The sequence below is a fragment of the Excalfactoria chinensis genome, chromosome 1 (genome assembly GCF_039878825.1).
Source record: "Excalfactoria chinensis isolate bCotChi1 chromosome 1, bCotChi1.hap2, whole genome shotgun sequence".
In the NCBI taxonomy this organism is placed as follows: Eukaryota; Metazoa; Chordata; class Aves; order Galliformes; family Phasianidae; genus Excalfactoria; species Excalfactoria chinensis.
In genome coordinates, this window is record NC_092825.1 from 65137493 (window position 1) to 65158657 (window position 21165).

Below are 21165 nucleotides of genomic sequence, written 5' to 3' on the forward strand. Positions count from 1 at the left end.
AACAAAAATAGTGTTCACTGTTGCCAAACAGTGTGTCACAAGAGAAAAATCCTCTCCTGCCTCCAAAGAGAAACTGCTGATGCCCTAGTTGGGAAAAGGGTCTGAACACAGTCTCCTGAAGTTTATCGCTTCAGTACACTAAGGCAGAGGATTCAATTTTGCCATGTCCAATTGGGCTGCCTTGTGTCCCAATGCCACTCTGTGACCTCCTCCTTTCTGTTCTTCTCTGTGTGCATGGGTAGTATTAAAGAAGTCTGTGACAAGAACACAGAAGGGACTAAAGAGTTACAGTGCCTTATCCTGAGTTCTTTAACCAGTGGATGCCAGATGGCCACGTGACACCAGAACACATGTGAAGAGCCTGGACATCTGGCAGAGCATTTCCAGGAGGACTAATCAGATGGTCCCCCTGGGGAGTTCAGAGAAGTTGTAAGTGCGGCATTGTCTTGCACAAATAAGCTGGTTTAACTGCAACATGTCATTTCCAGTTGTCCATTTACAGCTGAAAACTAATCTCTGTGTTGCTGAAACCCTGCACACATCTCCATGTACAAATGGATGGCAGGCGAATGCTGCAATTTAAACTGGAAATGAGGCCGTTTGTTCAAAGTCTAGAAAACAACTGAAGCCTTTTCTAAGCTCTGAAGTGCTAGGACTATATGTTTGCTCTGGGGACCAGCTGTGAAATGCATTTGTAGATCACAACTGTTCCAAAGTCTTGGGGCTTTTCAGATTGCTTCTGATCAACAGAAGTGCGTAATATATTCTGATGTGTGCTTTAATAAACCGTATGCTGTAGTCTGGTTATGGAGCTTCTGGTTTGAATATAGACATGTGAGCAATCTGTAACATGGTCACCAGTAAGAAGACCATCTCAATTGGAAATTCTGCCTCTTGCAAGGCCAAGGCCAATGTGTTGGGGCTGTTGGAAATGCCAGCAGCAAGAAGCTGATCTATTAGTTGCTTGAAGAATAATTCTCAAAAGAATTGCTTCTAGTTGTTGCATTTTCTCTTCAGCTGAAATAAGCAACAGTTTTATTTCTGATTTATTTATTTATTTATTTATTTATTTAAAAATACATTTTATTGAATCAGCCTTCCCAGAAAGAGGAAACCAGCTGGATTAAAAGGTGGGGGTGAAGGGTGAATGTGGATGGTCAGTTCCAAAGTGTCTGAGGCCCCTTGGTGTGTTGTGCTCAGAGCAGAGGAGCTGAGGGGAGGCCTGATGGCGGCTGCAGCTCCTCACAGGGAGTGGAGGGGCAGCGCTGAGCTCTGCTCTGTGTGACAGCGACAGGGCCCATGGAGCTGTGCCAAGGGAGGGATGGGTGAGGGACAGGGTCTCCATGTGGAACAGGCCTCCCAGGGCAGTGGGCATGGCCCCAAGTTCCAGAGTTCAAGGACCATTTGGACAACACAGACATCAGGTTTGAATTTTGGGTGGTCCTGTGTTAAGCCAAGGGTTGGGCGCAGTGATCCCTGTGGGACGCTTCCAACTCCGGATATTCAATGACTTATTCTGTAAAGCTCATCATGGTCCATAGCAACAAGTGCAACTGTGATTTTAACTTTTATAACTCTCTGTGGCACTGTGTGCTGAATATGGTGCGAGTATTAGAAGAAAAAAGAGAAACTTAATGGCCTTCAAAGATTTCTCAGAGAATACTGTCAACTCACTTGAGGGTGACAGTGTGAGCTGTGGTATCCATAGAGACTTCTATAAGCCAGAGCAACATCTCACAGACCAACCTCAGCTTTTGACATTCTTTCAGAAGTCGGTTCTTCCTGAGTGTAGTGAGAGTTAATCGCAGAGGGTATTGCATTTCAGAGGGAGGTTTCCCTGGTTGGATAAACACAGCTTGTATTCTTGCAGAGATAGACTGGCCTGTCTGGAAGACAGGGTGATTCCCAAGTGGTGGAAGTGGTTTGGTTAGCCAGAAGTCTTCTCATGTTTTTTATGCATGGAAACATCTTGTCTTCAAACCAAAGTTTGTTGTTTGATTGTCTTAGTGTGGGCGTGCAGTGCATTCATTTGGCTCAGCTTGTGCTTATGTTGAGTTTAGCTATTGAAAGTAATGTGTGGCACATAGGTTTTACCACCAAGCACCTGTGTGAGATCTCTCCTTGAGCTACAGAATGAAAGGAGCCTTGTGATTCTCCATCAGTCTGTCATTATAAACTGCCTCCTGGTAATACTTTTTGTTCATGAGAGATCTACCTCTGAAAACTCTCGAAATGCTTCTTGATAAGAATGATCATCCAGACTGATTTGCTTTTAATATTGGAAGATGATGTGGGTTCATTATCAGCATGTCTTGGCACGGCATTGTCATCCCTGGCAGAGTTTGTCAGTGGTAAGAACAACCTGTACAGTCTTGCACTGGAGTGCAAGGTAGCCGCAATGGTACGGCACTCGAAAATCACCATTCTTAATCCCGAATGCCTCTGTTTAACTTGAAAAGCACAGCTGCTCTTCTTCTGCTGCTCTCATTTTTTATTCTGGATTATTCAGCATTCCTGTTTTTGAGACTTTTTAGTCTACCAGCATGAGTAGTAAACGTTCATTTTTCAAATTAAGAGCTGTGCTTTTTAAGATAATCATAGGACTTGCAGAGCTAGGCTCTGGTGGCCAAAAATAGTTGGGATTTATTGTGCTGCTGAAGATACTGGGTGCATTGGGACTGAAATGTGAGGGTGAACACTGGTTATTATTGTTGCATTTTATGTGATTTAGAGTACAACATAAACTTGAGACAAGCCACTAGTAACATCTGGGACCATTTAGTCAGCTGCTTCCTTCCTCTTTTTCTTGGCACCTACACATGAATTACATGTGCTCTTCCTGCTCTCACAATTAAGAGCCTATCGAGAAGAGAAAGCCCTCACCTGATTGTCCTACAGCAGGGAGAAGGGAGCAGTGTGCATGCCAGGGTCCCTGCTCTACTTACAGACCTACCAGGCTCCAGCTCCTCTTGGCAGGAGAGGGATTGAGTTTCCCGGGCTTTGATGTGTTAATTCCTAAAGGAGCTGTTTGCTCCGCCTGAGGAGCGCTGCAGCCAGAGCTCCACTTCCCACATCTCCCGCCTGGTGCCACCTTCTCCTGCAGCTCTGGTGAGACGGGGAGCCCTGCCCTTGATTAACCCTCTGTCTGGATTTGGAGGAGCCCAGACAGCACTGCTGGGTGCTGCTCCTTCTGCTCTGTACCTCTGCTGCCTGCCACGGCCACTCACATCCCTCTGTGCATGAAGATAGCTGCAAGCAGCATGGAGTACAGCTGGGATATCCACGGGCACTGCGTCTGGCTAAATAAGGTAGGGTATCTCCACTTGCTTAGGCTCCTGCATTTCTCCCAGTGACAAGCCATAACTGGGCAGCGCTGTCAGGGAGTTAGCGTTTTGTCTCTCCTATGCAAGAAACCAGCTGAGCTGCTGCCGGAGAAACAGAATATTCTGAGGCGTTTGCATCTTCAATTCAAGTGCAATTCAACAGATGTGCTGTTTGTATTTAGAAAATGTTTCAGGTAATCCTCATAGTGAACCTCTGTCTCGATCTGTTTTTCTTTCAGAATTCACTTTTATTTGAAAGGCTTTAAAACACTGCGGAGATTTTAACTGTGTGTGGTTTTTTTTTCTTTTCATTGCTCTTCCCATAGGGAGGTTCTATCTGTAAACTTTGGGAAAGCCTCAGCATGCCTGCTGTCAGCATGTGGAGCAGGCTGAACATCAGGGGGAGGTGCAGGTTCCAGAGGGCAGTGATGGGCTTCCACACAAACTGCTTCAACACTGAGAAAAAAGAACAAGCGATGGTAGCCGTGCTTAGCTAAGTGTAGGTAATGTGTATTATAACAATCTGAGCAACTTAAGCATGTTGATGAGCTCTAATTTAACTCCAGATGGTCAGGAAAGAGATGTCAGGGACGGCCCACTTGCCCAAATGTTGTCTGGGCTGTGGTGGTCAGAGCTGTGCAATCTGCTGTATGAGGGAATAATTCTGTAGAGTGGCAGTACCTCTCAGAAAAATCAGCTTGCATCTTCAGCAAGAACACTGTGATTTGTTCTGCTTATGCTGTCTCAAAAAGCAGAAAAGAAAATGAAGGATAATAAAGGAATCAGCTCCAGTAAGCTAAAACTGGGTTCTGTTTTTGAAAGGAGAATTCAGCAAGTAAGAGGAAAGATTTCTTTAAATGTTTTTGTTTGTTTGTTTTAGGATGCCTAAAGGGGCAGCTGTTAGAAACTTTTTTTTTTCCTGTGGCTTGGGATGTTAACTTAATTTTTAGGAGAAGTGAATTAAAGACCGATGACAGGCCAACTGTGGAAGTTTGTGGTGCATCTCCTTATTACAGGAGTAATTCTCCATAGGGCAGTGTGGGTTTTGACACTTGCATGTCTGCAGACAAAGCTTATACATACATAGCAGATTAGCGATTGATTGATCTTGTGGAGTTTTAAGTGCACTGGATCTGATCTTGTAAGGCATTTTAAGTAAATGCCTAACCTCAAACTTCTCAGAAGCCTCAGTGGCATCGTGACAATTGCTCTTTTGTTTTTAGGATTAGGATTGTATTGGTAAATCTGCATTCTCTTCCCATACAGTGCTTTGCAATTAATCCCTAAATTGAAAACACATGCAAAGTCGAACCACTTAATTGAAGATAAATTCTAAATTGCTGATGAAAAAGACTCTTCTTTGGAAAATGGAAAAGCTTGTCTTCCACAGCTTGTAAACTGTGTTAATCTGGTATTGACTTTGACAATATAAATTCGGTCCAGAACTACCAGCTACCCCAAATACTCTTTTCAGTTGCTGTTGAATCAAATATTTTATTTTTATTTTTTGAGTAGGCGCATGATGCAATGGTTGCTGGGCTCTGTCATCTCTTCTCTTCCTTCCTCTCTGTCTGGAAGGAAAATCATACCAGCCATCAACTTTGTTTTTCCTGGAGAGAGGACAGAGCAGGAGAGAGATGTGATAGAGCAGTGGGTGGCTGTTGCCCATTGCCTGATGCTCCCTGGTCTCTGCACTGCTACGGAAGAGGCTGGGGCTGCTACTTTTAAAAACCGATGTTGTGGCCTCTCCGTGTTGTCATTTGCTGTCATCTTTTCCTCCAGAGTGACTGAAGACAGTGACTGCCTTTCCATAGCTAAGATGTGCTCCGATATTACAGTCAATCCCAGGTATTACAGAGAAGTTACCACATTTCAGGCAAAGGACAACCTGATGTTGAGTTGTACGCAATGTTTTGTTTTCAGTATACTACAGGAGATGTTCTTTTATGCAGAGTGCACTACTGCTACTTTACTACGTTAGGACATGTTTTTGTTTGGTTTTGTGACAGAACAACCTCCAGTTCTCTCTAGGGCTCTTACCATTTCATTTCCATTTCTGTTGTCAAAGTGCAGCCATAGCCTGAACTCTGTCTCCAAATACTTCTCTAAGATCAGGAACAACGTGCTGAACAAAAAAAGAGTTTTTTGAGGAATGCGAATGGAGTTTAACAACAAAGGTGTCTCAGCAAGATGTTGTGCCCAGTGACTAACATTCTGCTTTAACACCTCATCGGTTTTCACAGCACTGTAAAGACATTTTCACTGCACTGTGAAGGCAGTATTAACCTCTTCACGCAGTTTGAAATAACTTGTGTCTGATCACACTGTGTAGAAGTAGCAAGAGGTTCAGTGGTTAGGACACTGCTGAGTTGTTTGGGAGGTGGGGAAGTGAGCATTGTGCTTTGGGGAGGATGCTGGTATGAGACCCAGCAGAACTGGGGCACCTTTAGACCTCAGCTGCCTACTTGCAGTGGGGACTGAATATCCCTTTTCTACATCACAGACACACGCTTTGTTGATAAATGTCTTCTGTGTCACAGACTAAGAAATTGATACTGGAAGGCTTTACCAGAGAACTACACAGAGTAACAAAAGTACGGAAAAACCTGTTTTTTGTAGTGTGCGTGGAAGTCAAGTCACAAAATTTAAAGCATAATCTTCTACCTGAGCTGCTAACAAGATTATGTTAGAAGCTCTTTGACCTGTTTCACCTTAATTTAAAGTGTTAAAAAAAACCCTGAAGATCTTGAATGGAAAACCGATGATATGAGGTAAATTTTGGTAGAGGTCAGAGGAAAAACAGAGCATACTCAGCAGTGTAGGTGACCTTGGCCTTGGTTTAGTTTCTAGATGGTCAGAAGGCCTGGTAGTTGCTGCTAAATAATTTGGGTACAGGGTATCATTATGGTATGAGGTTTTGGTACGAATTTTCAGGGAGCATCCTTTATTAGTCTGTAGTAGGTCTGATGATTTCAGGGGAGATGTTATGGTCATCTCGTGACAGTTACACATGCATACCTAGAAGATCCATTTTCTACTGATGTAAAAGTTGTCTGACACAACCTGATTACCTGAGGATAGTGCTAAGGTGAGCTCAAACGCTTGATACCTCTTCCTATTTGCTTTGCATCCAGTCTTCAGCTGATGATGTTGAGCATTTATTTCTTCCAGTTTCACACAAAGTAGTTTCTTCCCCAGTCCAAACCCAAGCATATAATACAGAAAAGGTGTTTTAGCCAGCAGGTCTCCCAAGACATTCTCTACAACATGAGCAGGGACAATCTGCTTAAAAGGGAGACTCAAACAGAAACCTGAGCCTTGCTCACAGCTTGTACATGGGGATGGCCTCTCCTCCCAGGGTAGCTGGGGCACCAGCCATGTTCCACTGCACATTAGTAAAGGCCAGGGCCCCTCAAAGTCAGTGGGAGTCTCAGTGCTGTGTGCGCCAAATTTCATAACAGTTTCACAGTCTCCTCTAAATGATTCAGAGAATTTCTTGAGTTGACCCTTAAAAGTCATCTAGTCCAACTCCTTTGCAGTGAACAGGATATCTACAGCAAGATGAAGTTGCTCAAAGCCCCATCCAGCCTGACCTTGAATGTCTCCAGGGATGGGGCATCCACCATCTCTCTGGGCAACCTGTTCCAGTGCCTCACCACTCTTATTGTAAAAAAACTAATTCGTTATATCCAATCTAAATCTCCCCTCTTAATTTGAAGTCATTCCCTCTTATCCCATCACAACAGACCTGCTAAAGAATCTGTGCCCTTCTTTCTTATATTCTGCCTTTAGATACTGAAAGGCCACCTTTGGGTCTCCCTTGAGCCTTCTCCAGGCTGAACAGCCCCAGCTCTCTCAGCCTGACCTCATAGGTGTTACATGTTATATATGTTATAATGAGGTGTCTAACACCTCACAGGTGTTAGATCCTTTGAATCATTTCTGTGGCACTCTGGATGCACTCCCAACATGTCCATGAATCTCCTGTACTGAGGACTCCACATCTGGATGCAGTACTCCAGGTTAGGCCTCACCAGCACAGAGCAGAGGGGCAGGATCACCTCCTTCACCCTGCTGGCCATGCTTCTTTTGATGTAGCCCAGGATATGGCTGGCATTCTGGGCTGCAAGGACATATTGCTCACTCACGCACAGCTTGCCATCCACCAGTACCCCCAAATGCTTTTCAGCAAGGCTGTGCTCCATCCTTATATCCCTTATCTTGTACTTACAGTGGAGGTTGCTATGCAAGACCTTGCACTTGGCTTTCTTGAAACTGAAGGGGTTCACTTGGGCCTGTGGCTTGAGCCAGTCTGGGTCTCTCTGGATGGCATCCCTGAGGCACATTGACTGCACCACACATTCATACAGTGATGGGAACAAGAATTTCTTTCCTGAGCTGAGACATTATTGTGGCATACATCACAAAGGGCTTTGAGACAGCTTTGAATATGGTGAGAGGAAAATCCTTCTCCCAGCTCGAGAAAGGAAGAAAGTTGCTGATTCCTCTAGACTTTGATAGCATTAGTATGTATTTTTGTTTCTCCTTAGCTTCAGGCAGCTTTATAAGGAGATGCATTTAGAATGCAGATGTTCACCCATACCCAGTAAAAGGTGCCTGATATAAAAGGATGTCTCTGACTGTATGTTTAAAAGAAAAATAAAATCATTTGACTTGCAAGAAGCATAATGCACATTTTGTGGATTGTAAGTTGATTTTTTTTTCACTTGCTGAACGTCTTGTGGTATTTGTCTCTGCAAGTGCTGTTTGGCATGCTACACCGCTGAGCACAAATTTTGTTAACAAATGCTGAATGTGCAGTAAGTGAATTCTGCAGAACTGGGTCACCAGAAGGTTCTTCCCTTCTTATCTCTAAGCCCCTGAACAATTCTTGTCTCAAACTGTGGTCATGTATCTCTTGACAGTATGTTTGGTTTGTATCATTTTGGAGACCAGTGAATACTCTAAATCCAATCTTGAATGGTGCAGACTAATAGTACTCCTTAAATGTGTGGATAATATTAAGTTTTTCAATTGAAAAATCTTAATGTTATCAACATCGAGAGTCCACAGATGAAAAAGTCAAGCCATTGTTATAATACAGTTGCCTATCATGCTTGTCTGTGTTGGTGTTACTGTTAGTGTTTGCCATTACAGATTATTTATGGTTGTCATTTGAAGCTGATGAAGTGTATAGCTTGTCTGATCCTGAGAGAGTGGTAATCAGTGTAAGCCTTTTGACTTACACTTATGCTGTCAGTGAATTATGTCTGGATCATAATACTGTATGTTAGATGTCCTCCTTGCAGTGCTAAGCGTCACGGTGTTTGGCTAGTTTCTGACATGGAATGATTTGAAAACTGTACAGAAGAATGCTGCTTATCTTAAGGTAACTGACAGTACGATATTTTCTGTCTTTTTCAGACTAATGGACACATATCTGGGAATGGAGATGTGTATCAAGAAAGGCTGGCTCGTCTGGAAAATGATAAGGAATCTCTTGTTCTGCAAGTGAGTCATCACCTACATGATTTTTTTTTCCCTTGCATTCATAAGACTTTTTGGTATTATGTGATTACACTTCTGAGGATATATTTGCAATTATGCTGTCTTGGGCAGTGATTAGAGAGCTTGCTGATAACTGAGAGTTAAGCCAGATTGAGGTGTGTTATTAGGTTGTAGTAAAAGTCTAAATGCCTTTCTTTCTGTGGGTCTGCTGAGCAGGTCCATAAAGCCACTAGTGGCTCACATATGCATTCTTAAGATCACTGTTTTTTGTGGCCGTTTGCATGCTGTTCACATCAGGTGATGCACTCTTCTCATGCAAAGTGACAAAAGCTGCAAGGACTGGCTGATGGGCAGGAGGAAGAGAGCAGCTCCTCAGAAACCCTGCTGTCCTGTCAGACTGCACTGGGCCTGGACCATGGGTCACCTCAGAGCTCAGCCCCAGGTGCCCTGGCCAGCTGGGTTACTCCTGCCATCAGTGTTGGGGCTACCTGGCACCTTTCTGTCTGTACAGGCATGCTGCAGTCCCTGATGCACGTCCAACGTGAGGGATGCCCATGGAAGCATCAGAATGTGTTCCAGCCAGCTTGCCATCCTTCCCAATGATACTGCAGGTTTCCTCAAAAAAAAACTGTTTTAAAATGAGAGGTTTATTCAGAATCAGTATAGTGTGAAAGGGAGAAACTGTACACTGTGCTGTACTGTGTGCAGTCACTTTGGAAAGCAGAATAGCTGGCATTTGGTGAAGTTTAGCAATTTGGTTGTTAAGGCAGGAACTTAAACCAGTACGCTGTCACAGGCAAAGATGTAATTGTTGACCATAAAATTCAACAGCTACCCTTGCGAGAATTGTCAAGATGGGTCAGTAGGGGAGATGAAGAATTGCAGTGTGTCAACCAGGAGATTGGCTGAAGTTCCCATAAGCGTGAGCAGAAAGCTCCATCAGCTCTGCCATGAGTTACATCCATTGCAGAGCTCTGCTGTGCTGCCATCTTCCATGGTCCCATTTTGTCTGTATTTCAGGCAGAGCTTTTACTCCCATAAAGTTTTTCAGGTGATGCATACTGTACTAGTGCAAGGTATTTAAGTGCAGCTCTTTATCTCTGTTGCGCAGGTGAGTGTACTTACCGACCAGGTGGAGGCCCAGGGAGAAAAGATTCGGGATCTGGAGTTCTGTCTAGAGGAGCACAGGGAGAAGCTGAATGCCACAGAGGAGATGCTGCAGCAGGTATTTCAGAAACATATGTCTGTGTTGCTCTTAGGGAACAGCATTTTGCTTTTGTAAGAGCTGTGTGCCTCAGTTCAAGGTGTTGTATTCCTTGATGACACTTAACTAAGTGACAATTTTCTACCATATTTGCTTTCAAGTCTTTGTACTTACTAATGTCAATGCTATTTTACACTGCAGGAATCCAGTCCTGCTCTGCTTTGAGCCTTTCCCCACTGAACTTCAAAGAGTCTTGGATGAAAGCCTCTGGCAGGATGGGTGGATTCCCCTCAAAGCTCCCTGCTGCCCAGGGCAACTGTGATGACAGACAAGTTTCTTTCTCAGCCTGGCAGCCAACCTGTGATAGTGATCCAGCTATCTCAGCTGCATCCTAGCTGGCTGCCCAGAGTCTGTCAAATGGTTAATTGCTGTGTCCAGTTCTTCAGGGAGTGCAGAGAGTATGACGGTTTGCTCCTGAAAGAGGCCCTTAGCTGCTGAAATAAATGACTGATTTCTTTCCCCTTGGATGAATAATTCTGTTTTGTTCCTCTTTATCTTGAATCAGGAGCTTTTGAGCAGAACATCCCTTGAAACTCAGAAGCTGGATCTTATGGCAGAGATTTCCAATCTGAAGCTAAAGCTTACGTCTGTAGAGAAGGATAGATTGGACTATGAGGACAGATTCAGAGATACAGAGGTGAGTGAAAACCAGCAAAACAAATTATGAAAGCTGTGTGTGCTTCACATTATCAGAACATTCATGGGAATGTTTTTTTGTTTTGCTTTGTGTTAGTGCGTTTTTTGCCAGACAAAGGAGGTATTCATCTTTAAGGTTAAAACGTCTGTATCTCAAAATAAAATCAATGTCCCCTTTGGCTTGGTAAACCAGGTTTTTAACAAAGAAAGATTTCCCTAAAGAGTTCTTGATTCTTGCCCTCAGGTTTTCAGGCAGGTGGCATTTAGAATGAATTTAAATCTAATTGTATCAGTGCATTGCACTTTTCCATCCCAGCTTGTAGCTGTCTTCTTCTGTGTAAGGCATGTCTATTTGAGGTAAACTGTCCGTTGCAGGGGCAGAAAACATGCCAACATGCATGTGCAAAGACAAGGCATGCTAAAAGGCATACATTTTGTTTTCAGTAACAAAGAATGAGGTGACTCTGTGAGGGCATTCTGAGGCCTCACTTCAGACCTCAGCTCCACAGAAGGGGGCTGCAGATATTCTCTCCAGCTTGGCTTCTGCCCAGAGGTGTGCAGTGCCAGACAGAGCTGCATCCTGGAGTGGCCATCCCTTGGAAGCAATCTTTGTGAGCCGTTTGCCCTCTGTGCCCTTGGATTGTGCAGCTGACCCTTGTTTGTCTTTGAAGCTAGGAACCCAGAGACTGCAGGTTGGCAAGCTTAGATTTTACAGGAAACTTCAAGAATTAGGCTGTGCTTCACTGCAAGGGTAACATGCCCTTGTCAGAAATACCTTGGAGCCTGCCAGGGAAGAAAATTTCAAATTCTGTGTTTATAAATGAGCTGAGATGTCTGATGTTCATATTGTAGGTGTTCCAGATGTCATTTCATTTCTGCAAGAGAAGAAGCTGTAATGTCACCACAAAGGACAAAGATTGACACTTTCACTTTAATGTGTTTTTTAATTCCCTTTCAGGTTCCTACATGTTAGCCAGTGAAGTTATCAATTATCATTCATATTAAATCCATCATATTATCCAGTTTTTAATTATATTTCTCATTTCAACTTCCCACTCTAGCTTGGTAGGTTTCTCATGTTCACCATTCTTTCTCTATAAAGATGCTTTGCTAGATCAGTTAGCCTTTTTTCCTTTGTGCTCTAGGACTTTTCCAGTCTAGATGCTCAAATACGCAGCTTTTTCAAAGCTACTTGTATAATTAATAGAGATTTATAATTGATCTGTTCTTTAACCCATTCCAGTCTTTCCACTTACTCAGCAGACACCAGGATTATTTTCCTTAATGAGCATGGATGGTCTGAGCTGGGCTTGGTTTTTGTAAGAAAATGTATTAGGGAGTTTATTCAGGGTGGTGTCCATAACCAGACATGATCTTTGAAGCAGGAGACAGAGGTTAAACTTGCTAACTCATAGAGAATTCTTCATAACTTAAAACACCACCAGGCTCCTTTGCACAGGTGAATTTCTCAGTGGAGGACAATTATGAACATAGTTTGCGTTTCCAGTACTGGTAAAGAAGCTTCTGACCCTCAAAGCCTTACATTGTCCTTGCTTTATTGCGACTCTCTGGCCCTGCAATGGAGAGCACAGGTAATGCAATCAAGGATGGAAAAGAGTTTTGGAAATATGAGTCCATATGTCAGCCTCATCGGCTACAGTTGTGGGTCAGTGCAAAGAAAAGCTATTACTTGTTTGCATGGAGGGATCTGTCTCTGGATCAGAAGGGGACCATTGTGTATGTTTTTAGTGATTCACTAGCAGGGAAGGCAGGGCTGTTTAGTATTTTTCTTCTTCCTCTGCTTAGTTATACAAGGCCTGGCCATCTTATTTGTACTGATGAGGGTCTCCGTGGACCTTGGTGAACCTTCAGAGTGTGATTTTCTGCCTAAAAAAAGCTGAGAAAGAATGTGATTATAGTTACCATGCTTTAGATAACCTAAGACATAAGAGATGTCTCCTGTTGCATATGAGGGTGAGTAATTGAAAATATGTTTAGGACAAACCGAATATGGATAATATGGATTTCCCTCTCCCCCTCCAGTATTTTAAAAATCATATAGTTCAAATGATAAATATGCAGGCAACCACTTCAGCATCTACTGCCATGTGTAGCCTATTTTGTGATTGGATCATAGCATAGCAAAAGTGCAGAAGCGGAAAGTCCAAAACAAATGAATTGTCAGAGTGTCAAAACTAACTCTCAGACCTGGAAATGTAGATTTGTTAGAGGCCTTCAACACCTAGCATTGTTGAGGAATAGCTCAGTTAATACTGACGCCTGTGTGTGTTTATACTTGAGTGATGTGCTTTATTGAAGTTGCAGTTTGAAGAATCATTAAGGAATTGCAGATGCATCCAAATTAGTCATACATTAGCAGCAATAGTTATTACCATCCTTAAATGTTCTACATTTTCATTTCCATTGTAGTTATGGTAATTGAGCTTGGACTGTGCTAATGAAATACAGATTCTGCTTGGTTGCTATCACATTAATTATGCATGTATAACCAGAGGTTTCTGTATGGAGTGGGGCTGGAAGGTATTACTAGGCATCCACACTCCTCTTGGTAGTGTGAAAGCCATTATGCGTCAGTTTGAGTCCACTTCTGTTTTATAATGTGCCCAAAGAGTTAATCTTCTCTTTTGAAGACTTTCCTAGTGATAAGGCACTAAAGTAGCTGTTCAGGAGTGGGTTTTTATTTTTAATATTCAACTTGCAAGTGTAACTCTTGTCTGGTATCCAAATATAAATGAAAGATCAGTGTAATAAATGTAAAACAGAAGCTTGCTCTATGTCTTGATGTTGTGCAAAAGGCACAGCTTTCTGGTAATGATGTGCTCCCCTTCAGAGCAAAGGGGGTGATTTTCCCCATAAACTGTAGCTCCTATTCTGTGACTTGTATGGAAGGACACTCTGTCCTGGCTGTTGCATGGGCTTCCCACTCCATTTCTTGATCTGGAAGATAGGGAATTTTGGAGATAGACGGCTTTATACATTGGTGGGACACAACCTTGGGGTTGAGTTAACCTCTGCAGAAAGGGAATGTTCTGAGTTGATGTCCAAACCTGGTAGGTCTCTCCAGGAGGAGGCTCAGGACACTGAACGGTTCTGAAATGAAGAGCTCACATGGCTCCAAGTGGTGGTTCCAAGTTTCTTCTAAACCAGGTTGAATTTGCAAAGGTCAGATATAGTGGCAGCACTGATGTTTGAACACTGTGCTTTGGAGCATAGAGAAACCAGTGATGGCACTTTTCTTCAGTGCTCAGAAGGTCTCATTTGAGTGACAGAAACTTGGATTCTGTAATCTCACTTGGACACTGTAATCTCTTCATATTTTCAAAAGGCAGTTGAGCAGCCTGGCAGGAAGGAGGCCTTTCTTTGTCAAAAGCACAGGCAATGTGACTGCAGTTGATTTCTTTTTCCTTTGCCCTCTTGTATTCAGTGCAGTAATGCGGAAACTGAGAAATAATGTCCCTTGATATCCAGAAAGTTGAGAATTGCTTAACTGTAAATTTGGGTGTCTGGAGTTTCTTTTACTGCTGTTGTGTTTTTACAGTCTCCCCAAGGCATGCCCAGTCAACTGTCACTCGGTTTACTGATTTTTCTTCTTGTATCTGGTCTTGTTTTTTCCTTCACTCAGGACTTGATCCAGGAGATAAATGAATTGCGGTTAAGAGTAGGAGAAATGGACAATGAAAGACTGCAGTATGAGAAAAAGCTTAAAACAACCAAAGTAAGTGAGGCTGTGGGGAAGATGTAGAGATGGGTGCAAGTCACAAGTTCTGGAACTTCTTTCTGTTTTCCCCCAATCCTTGCCTGTACCTTGCACAATTCTGTGCACGCTCAGGCCCAGGAGTTTCATGGTGCTCACTTTGACATTCAGTACAAAACCTAGAAAGGGATCGTTTCCAAATATCATGTTGTGGTTTTCAGATCCAGACATTGTTTTTTGTAGAGGATAACTCACTGCACTGCTGGTCAGTAACTGTTAATATATTATTGGTTGAACCCTCGATTCACTCATAGGTCAAGTAATACTAGTTGCGGTACATAAGATTTGTGCCGTGGGTGAGACCAAAGCTGAGTGTTTCATTTCTCCTAAATGTGCTGAAAATCAGCCGCTCCTGAAGAGAAAACATTCCCATAACTGATTGTAGCACTTTTTTTATTCCTGTAAGTTTCTGACTTTTCTTTGCCATTTAGCTTTGTCTCTTTTCTGTCTTTAGTTTTCTCTCACTCCTCTATCTCTGTTACCAGTCTTTAATGGCCAAACTTTCTAGCATGAAAATCAAAGTGGGTCAGATGCAGTATGAAAAGCAGCGGATGGAGCAAAAATGCCAGATGCTAAAGGTGTAGTAGTTTATGGGTAACATTTGGCCTGTTTCAAATCCTTCATGTTCCACCATTTTATGGTCTGTCTTGCATTGTGCTGTCGTGCTCTGTTCTTCATTGATTGCTGTGTGTTGAAATGCGGTGCTCCCCTTCTCATTAGATTGCAAGGCTCTTAGTGTAGATATAAGCTTTTGTATCTGATGGGAGAGGATTTTAGTGTTGTGAATTTTGCATAGTTTATTTGTAGTTTAATTCAGCTTGGATTAAGTTCATTCCTGTTCCAAGGGAAAGCAGCGTCTTCTGTAACTTACCTCCAATATTCAAACTGAACTTTTTCTCACTTTTTTTTTTAAGAGAACATTTATTCATGAAAACTAGCTAGAAAACAGTGATTCTCTTTCACTGTCCCCTCTCCCAAATGTTAGTTTACATATCATGTTTCTAATTGAGGACAGATAGCATAGCATCGACAACTCCATGCAACTCCAGTTTTCCTGGATTTACCACAGCTTTCATATGACTAAGAGAGGGTCTTGTTTTGGAGAAGCACGGGTCTTACACTGTCAGGAATCCCATCAAAATCAATTCCAACTTGAAGCACTGAAGGATTGTTTGGGCCATAGTTTGGGTTACAAATATCACTTCCATTCTTATTTGTAATAGATTGCTTGAGAGAAGCTCAAGAAAAATCTAAGCCACCACAGTATTCTAGTTGATTTGTTCCTTAAAGGATTTAACGCTTAAGTAGGAGCTCCAAGTGCCAAAATTGAGTCTTGTTTTGTTACGTTTACAAATAGAGAAAATTAAATTGGGTACCTTTGCTCTGGGTGTCCTGTCTTGATGATGCTGTTGCACAGGTTATCTTCGGACATCAGAGAAACATTTTACTAAGCTGGATAGGATTTGACTCAGATTTTAAAAAGCTATGTGTGTGGATCCATGCCAGTCACTTGCTGGGTGCAGATGGTTAGATATAAGTTATAATTTGACAGCATTTATCTAATATACCCTAACTCCCCCAAAACACCATCTGTCTTGTTCCCATGAATCTCAACTCCAAGCCTTCTTTCCTAATGCTTGATAAGCAAACCTAAACTGTGGCAGAGGTACCATGTTTTTGTCTGAACAGCTTTCCAGTATGTGTTTATGTGCTTGGTGGCATTACAGTCAATTCCTGTGTACAAGGAGTGGTTGTTTCTGAAACTGTCCTCAGCCAGTTCCACAAGAACAACTCCATAATTGTCCAACTTTGAGCCTGCAAAATGCTCTATAAAAATGAAGTGCTGTAAGTTTTAGCTGTCAGCCTCATCACTTGAAATTTTTCTGTCAGTGCAAGTTTAAACAAGTAAGAAAACTACTTTTATGCTTTACACTTTCTTTTTTAATTTAAATGTAAAATCTTTTTTTTCAGATTATTCATGAGACTGACACTTTTGTCCATTGGTCCTCTGGTTTTGCCCCCTTAAGAACTCAGTGGTCTGTTGTGATACTCAGAGGCAGAGTTTGGTGGGTGTCCCCTTAGCTAGTGTAAATGTTAGAGGGCCCTTAGTCACTTCCACTGTCTGAGGAGCTGTTCAATGTGCTTCATACAATTGAATTTTTGTATGTGCAGGGAAACTGTCACTGAGTGATTTTGTGTCTGTTACAGGATGAACTATCAGCTTTGAAAGAGAAACTGGAGCAGAAGGAAGCTGAGGTAAAAAGGTTGCAAGAAAAATTGGTCTGCAAGCTGAAAGGAGAAGGAATTGAAATACTGGACAGAGGTAAGAACATGGAAGGCTCTCTTAGGGCTGCGCAGAGGCACCAAGTCCTCCTCATTCACTTCATCTGAAGTGGTGCTTCTGTGAGGGAACTGCAAATAACAGATAAAAGCCTCAATTTTCATGCACTTTCTGTCTTTCTGGTTTACTTATTTTACCATATTTAGTGAGTATTCACAGTGCTGAACCTACCATTGGAATAGGCTCTTGATCAACACTGAACTTGTCTTGGTAATCCCTAGTTACTTCTTCATGAGGCTTTTGCATCATGCCTCAAAATACACAGTTTATATTGGCAAAGAAAGCCTTAAACTAATTTCAACCAGTTCTCTAAAAAGCTTATACTAAGAAGTTCCATCCTCAGTATATCTTCCAGAGTGTTTGTGTCTGCGCTTTGATTATACACCCCTTGCTGTTATGGAAGAGGAAAAGCCATCCTGCAAAGTATGATGTGCACATATTTAATGTGGCCTCAGCCCTAAGAAGTTGACAGTTGGTTCTGGACTTGCCTGCTGGTTAATTCTAATTCTTAATTAAGCATGAAGTAGCTCAAAAATGTTATGACAAATGCTTCTTTTATTTGCTTGCAAAGAAGAAGCACAATCAGTATTTATTTGGGGGAAACTTAGTTTCAGGATCTTCGTTCAAAAATAGAAAATCTTCTTTAAAGCCTCAAAATTTTTTTCCCAGTTTTTGACTTGCTGAAATTTCCCTTCTGCATGTATCTCACTAATAATTGTCCTGGATTTTAAATCCAGCTTCAAGAGGTTGATTGTTCACTTCTGACCTGAGGCAGAAATAGCTGTGTGTACATTGCCAAACTTTACTTAATGAAATGTTCTGTTTTAAAATTTACTCTGTCAGAGCACTAAAAGTGACAGCATTGAAATGTGATTCCTGTTTTTAAAGTATTTAAATGTGAACATGGTCTTGATTTATTGCATTTATTACTACCTAAATGGAGCTTTTCTTTCTTGGGGGGGGCTGCTGTATACATTGAACTTTCATTACAGGTTCTCACCTGTAGTTAGTTTTCAGTATAGCTCAGCAGAGGGATCTTCTGCCATGATGAACCATGGATTGTGCTTTCTGAACAAATTTTTGTACGTTATAACTTTTCTAGCTTTAACATAGTGTTGGCTTAAGAGTAACTATTGATGTAAGCTTTTTCTGAGACATAAAGTTTCCGCCTATTTTTTAAACTATAGTTAAATATCCTTGAGGTAGGTAGATATATGAGAGCAGGGAGACCATCTGAGTCATTGGGAACATCAGCAAGCAGAGTGCAGTGCAAAACCATGAGCTGTTTGCTTCTGCAGTAGCATGTGAGGAATAGTTGCTCTTTAGGTAGCAATGTTTTGTTAAAAGTTTATTTATTTCTATAACCTTCATGCTAATTTCAAATCCAATGGACTTTTCTGCACAGATGAAAATTGTAAAAAGAAGCTCAAAGATAAAAGTAAGGCTTCTGATGTCTTTCCACAAGCATTCCAGAAGAGCTTTCTGCATGTGATTATAAAACTGCTTTAACAAGCACTCTTAGGTTGTGTCATCTATAACCCTTAGTTACACGTATCCGTCCATATTCTCCAATTTTACTGTATATCACACTTGAAATGCAAGGCTTTCTGAAGAAAAGCTAATAGACAAAGATTTGATTTCATGGAGAATCACAAAATTTGGTTTCAAAGTGGAGTGCATGGATTTTTCTCCTTAAATTGCACGCACAAATAAAACAGTTGCCTGTAAGTGAAATGCAATTACATTCCAGTAGTCCAGATTTGCTGTGAGTAGAACTTGATGAAAATCATTGGAACTGTATCAGCTGCAGTGTTGCCCAATATGCCTAAATAGCTTTTATCTGGAAAAGCAGCTTGTTTTCCATTAAGGAAGAGTGTGTTCTTCCCACTGTTTTTTTTTCCCCAAAAGAATCTGAGGAAGTTAAAATGCTTTCTTACCTGTGCATTTGCCCACCTCCAAATGTTTGTAATGACATTTCAAGTTTATTTCATTTACGCAAGGTAGAATTTTAGCAAAAAATTGAGATTATTTCAATTCTTACATTTCTGTTGTCCAGAACACCTTCAAATTCAAACCACATTGACTGTTAGAAATACATGGAGACATTTATGTTCTGTTTCCTCATAGATAAGGATTATAGATGAAACACAGAACCATGATCTCTGTATTAGGGACCTTTTTCAAGTCTGAACTACAGTATGTGTTCTAGCATGACTGCCTGTCATAGCAAATACTCGCATCATTTCTTTGTGCCGTCCACATTCTACATCCATGCTGAATTATGACTAAACACCACCGCACAATGCTTTCTTCATCATATTTGTTAATCCTGTTGCTTTGTATAGTGAATTTTTGAGATGTCATTTGGGGTGTTTGTTGACTGTTGTGATGAGGGTATACTTTGTTGCATTCCAGTTGCAGTATTTTCTATTTTGGACCTCTTGTGTTGTGATTATTAGATTATATGAAGGACAGAGTGATATTCAAACAATAATTGTATTCTCGACTTTCATTTTTCTTAAAACTGAGGGGCAGGTAAGGTGATTTCATGAACTTGGTCACTTCCTTCGTTAAAAAAAGTCAGAAAAAAAGGTTTTGGAGAAAAACAGTCCATGTATTTCCATCTAACATAGAATGTAAGTGGCTTATATTTTGTCTTAATGTGTAAATTTACCTTCAGATACTACTGAGTTAATTCTAGGGTTGTTGTTTTTGTTTTGTTTTTTTTCTTATATCCTTACCCTGCCTCATTTAACTTGACTTAGGTAACTGTGTTGTGTTTTTAGATATAGAGGTACAGAAAATGAAGAAGGCGGTAGAATCTCTTATGGCAGCAAATGAAGAAAAGGTAGCAAAATCACTATTTTTTTCCAGTAATAATTTTTTAGATTGAGTTATATCTCTATAAAATAAAAAACACCTGCATATGTGAACTTGTCACAATTCAATACAAAATTAAATTTGTAGGAATCAAGGGATCACTACAGTCAGAAGCATTGTGGAGCCTTTTAAGGGGTTGTAACTGGGCATTTATTCCCATGCATACAGAGTCCTTGCAAATCAATGTCACAGAGTTCACTGTGACTGCAATTTACACCATGTTCTGAAAATGTGAAGAGCTCCAACACAAGTCCCAGGAGATAACACAGGCTGCATTTCTAAAAGGGCTTTCTGTAAACTATGGATTGTTTTTGTGTATGGTTTTGCGTATTTGTACGCATGTGCATTTCTTAAGATACTTTCTTTTGATCACTGACGCCCTAAATCTTTCGATTACTGCTTCCTTTATACATGGGAATTTATACATTATAGTCCACCTTTGACTTGAAGAGCAAGGTAAAATCCAATTCCAAGGCTGGGACAATTCTGGTGATTAACCGGACAATATTTTCTTGCTAAGTACAAGTACTTGATATTTCAAAACCTCTCAGAATTCTGGGCCCTGTCCCATCCATGCTTCCCATTACTTTTAGTTTTACAGACAATTATTGAGTATTTGTATTGATTATTTTTTATTTACTAAAGAAAAAAGCATAATCACAATTTTCTTACATTTTAGGATAGGAAGATAGAAGAGCTTCGACAATCTCTGAATAGGTACAAGAAAGTTCAAGACATGGTGATATTGGCTCAAGGTAAAAAAGGTACTGTGCAGTTTATGAAGTTATAAACTCTACTTCCACATAAATTGTAGGTGCGCAGTGATAGCGTTACATCAAATCTTAGACTTACCTTTGGAGGTATCTCTTAGAGTAAAGGCCAGTTCTTCAACTAATGCAGACTAGTAAATTGCCTTTTCTGACCATGCTGCTGAACATTTGGTTCCTCTGGTAGCAGTAATTGCTACTGTCATGTTGCATATTTGACTGTTGTAAAGTTAGTTTGAGTGTGATAAATTCCCATGCTCCCGTTCCGTTCATTGCCTCTTGAAATACTTTTCTGGGCTAGGTATTAATTTAACTGCTAAATTTCACTATTTCTTTCACTTGCATCTGTTCCTTGGGAGGCACTGGAAGCTGAGCAGAGCAGTCACTAAGCAGGCATGTTCCTTCAAGCCTAACGAGCATTGCCCCAGCAGCTGCACACATCATAATAGCAATGCCCAAGAGCTGCAAAAAAATATCAGTAGCAAAGTGGACATCCTGCCAAGACTGTGTTGCAATGACACGCCATGTCTTCGGCATGCAGTGGAACCTTCATAAGCTGCCAAGTACAGCAGCTACAGAATAATTCTGCTCCCTTACTACAGGAGGGCAGGCTGGCATTTCCTCATCTTTGCTAGTAACCTCTTCTATTGTGCACGCACACAAGTAACATG

General features: G+C 41.4%; 1 protein-coding gene across 22 annotated transcripts in view; it reads left to right on the plus strand.

Moving 5' to 3' along the window:
* Positions 1–21165, plus strand: part of PPFIBP1 (PPFIA binding protein 1) — a 135604-nt gene that overhangs the window by 91176 nt on the left and 23263 nt on the right. For 11 of the 22 annotated variants that reach the window (XM_072328872.1, XM_072328340.1, XM_072328004.1 and 8 more), the window contains 9 exons: positions 8748–8834; positions 9943–10056; positions 10601–10732; positions 14375–14467; positions 14992–15084; positions 16715–16829; positions 18253–18285; positions 19634–19695; positions 20407–20491. In XM_072328872.1, the coding sequence (XP_072184973.1) occupies positions 8748–8834; positions 9943–10056; positions 10601–10732; positions 14375–14467; positions 14992–15084; positions 16715–16829; positions 18253–18285; positions 19634–19695; positions 20407–20491 (814 nt within the window). Of the gene's footprint in view, positions 1–3027; positions 3309–8747; positions 8835–9942; positions 10057–10600; positions 10733–14374; positions 14468–14991; positions 15085–16714; positions 16830–18252; positions 18286–19633; positions 19696–20406; positions 20492–21165 lie in introns of those variants that run through there. The other 11 variants (XM_072329276.1, XM_072329033.1, XM_072329108.1 and 8 more) reach the window with 5 other exon arrangements.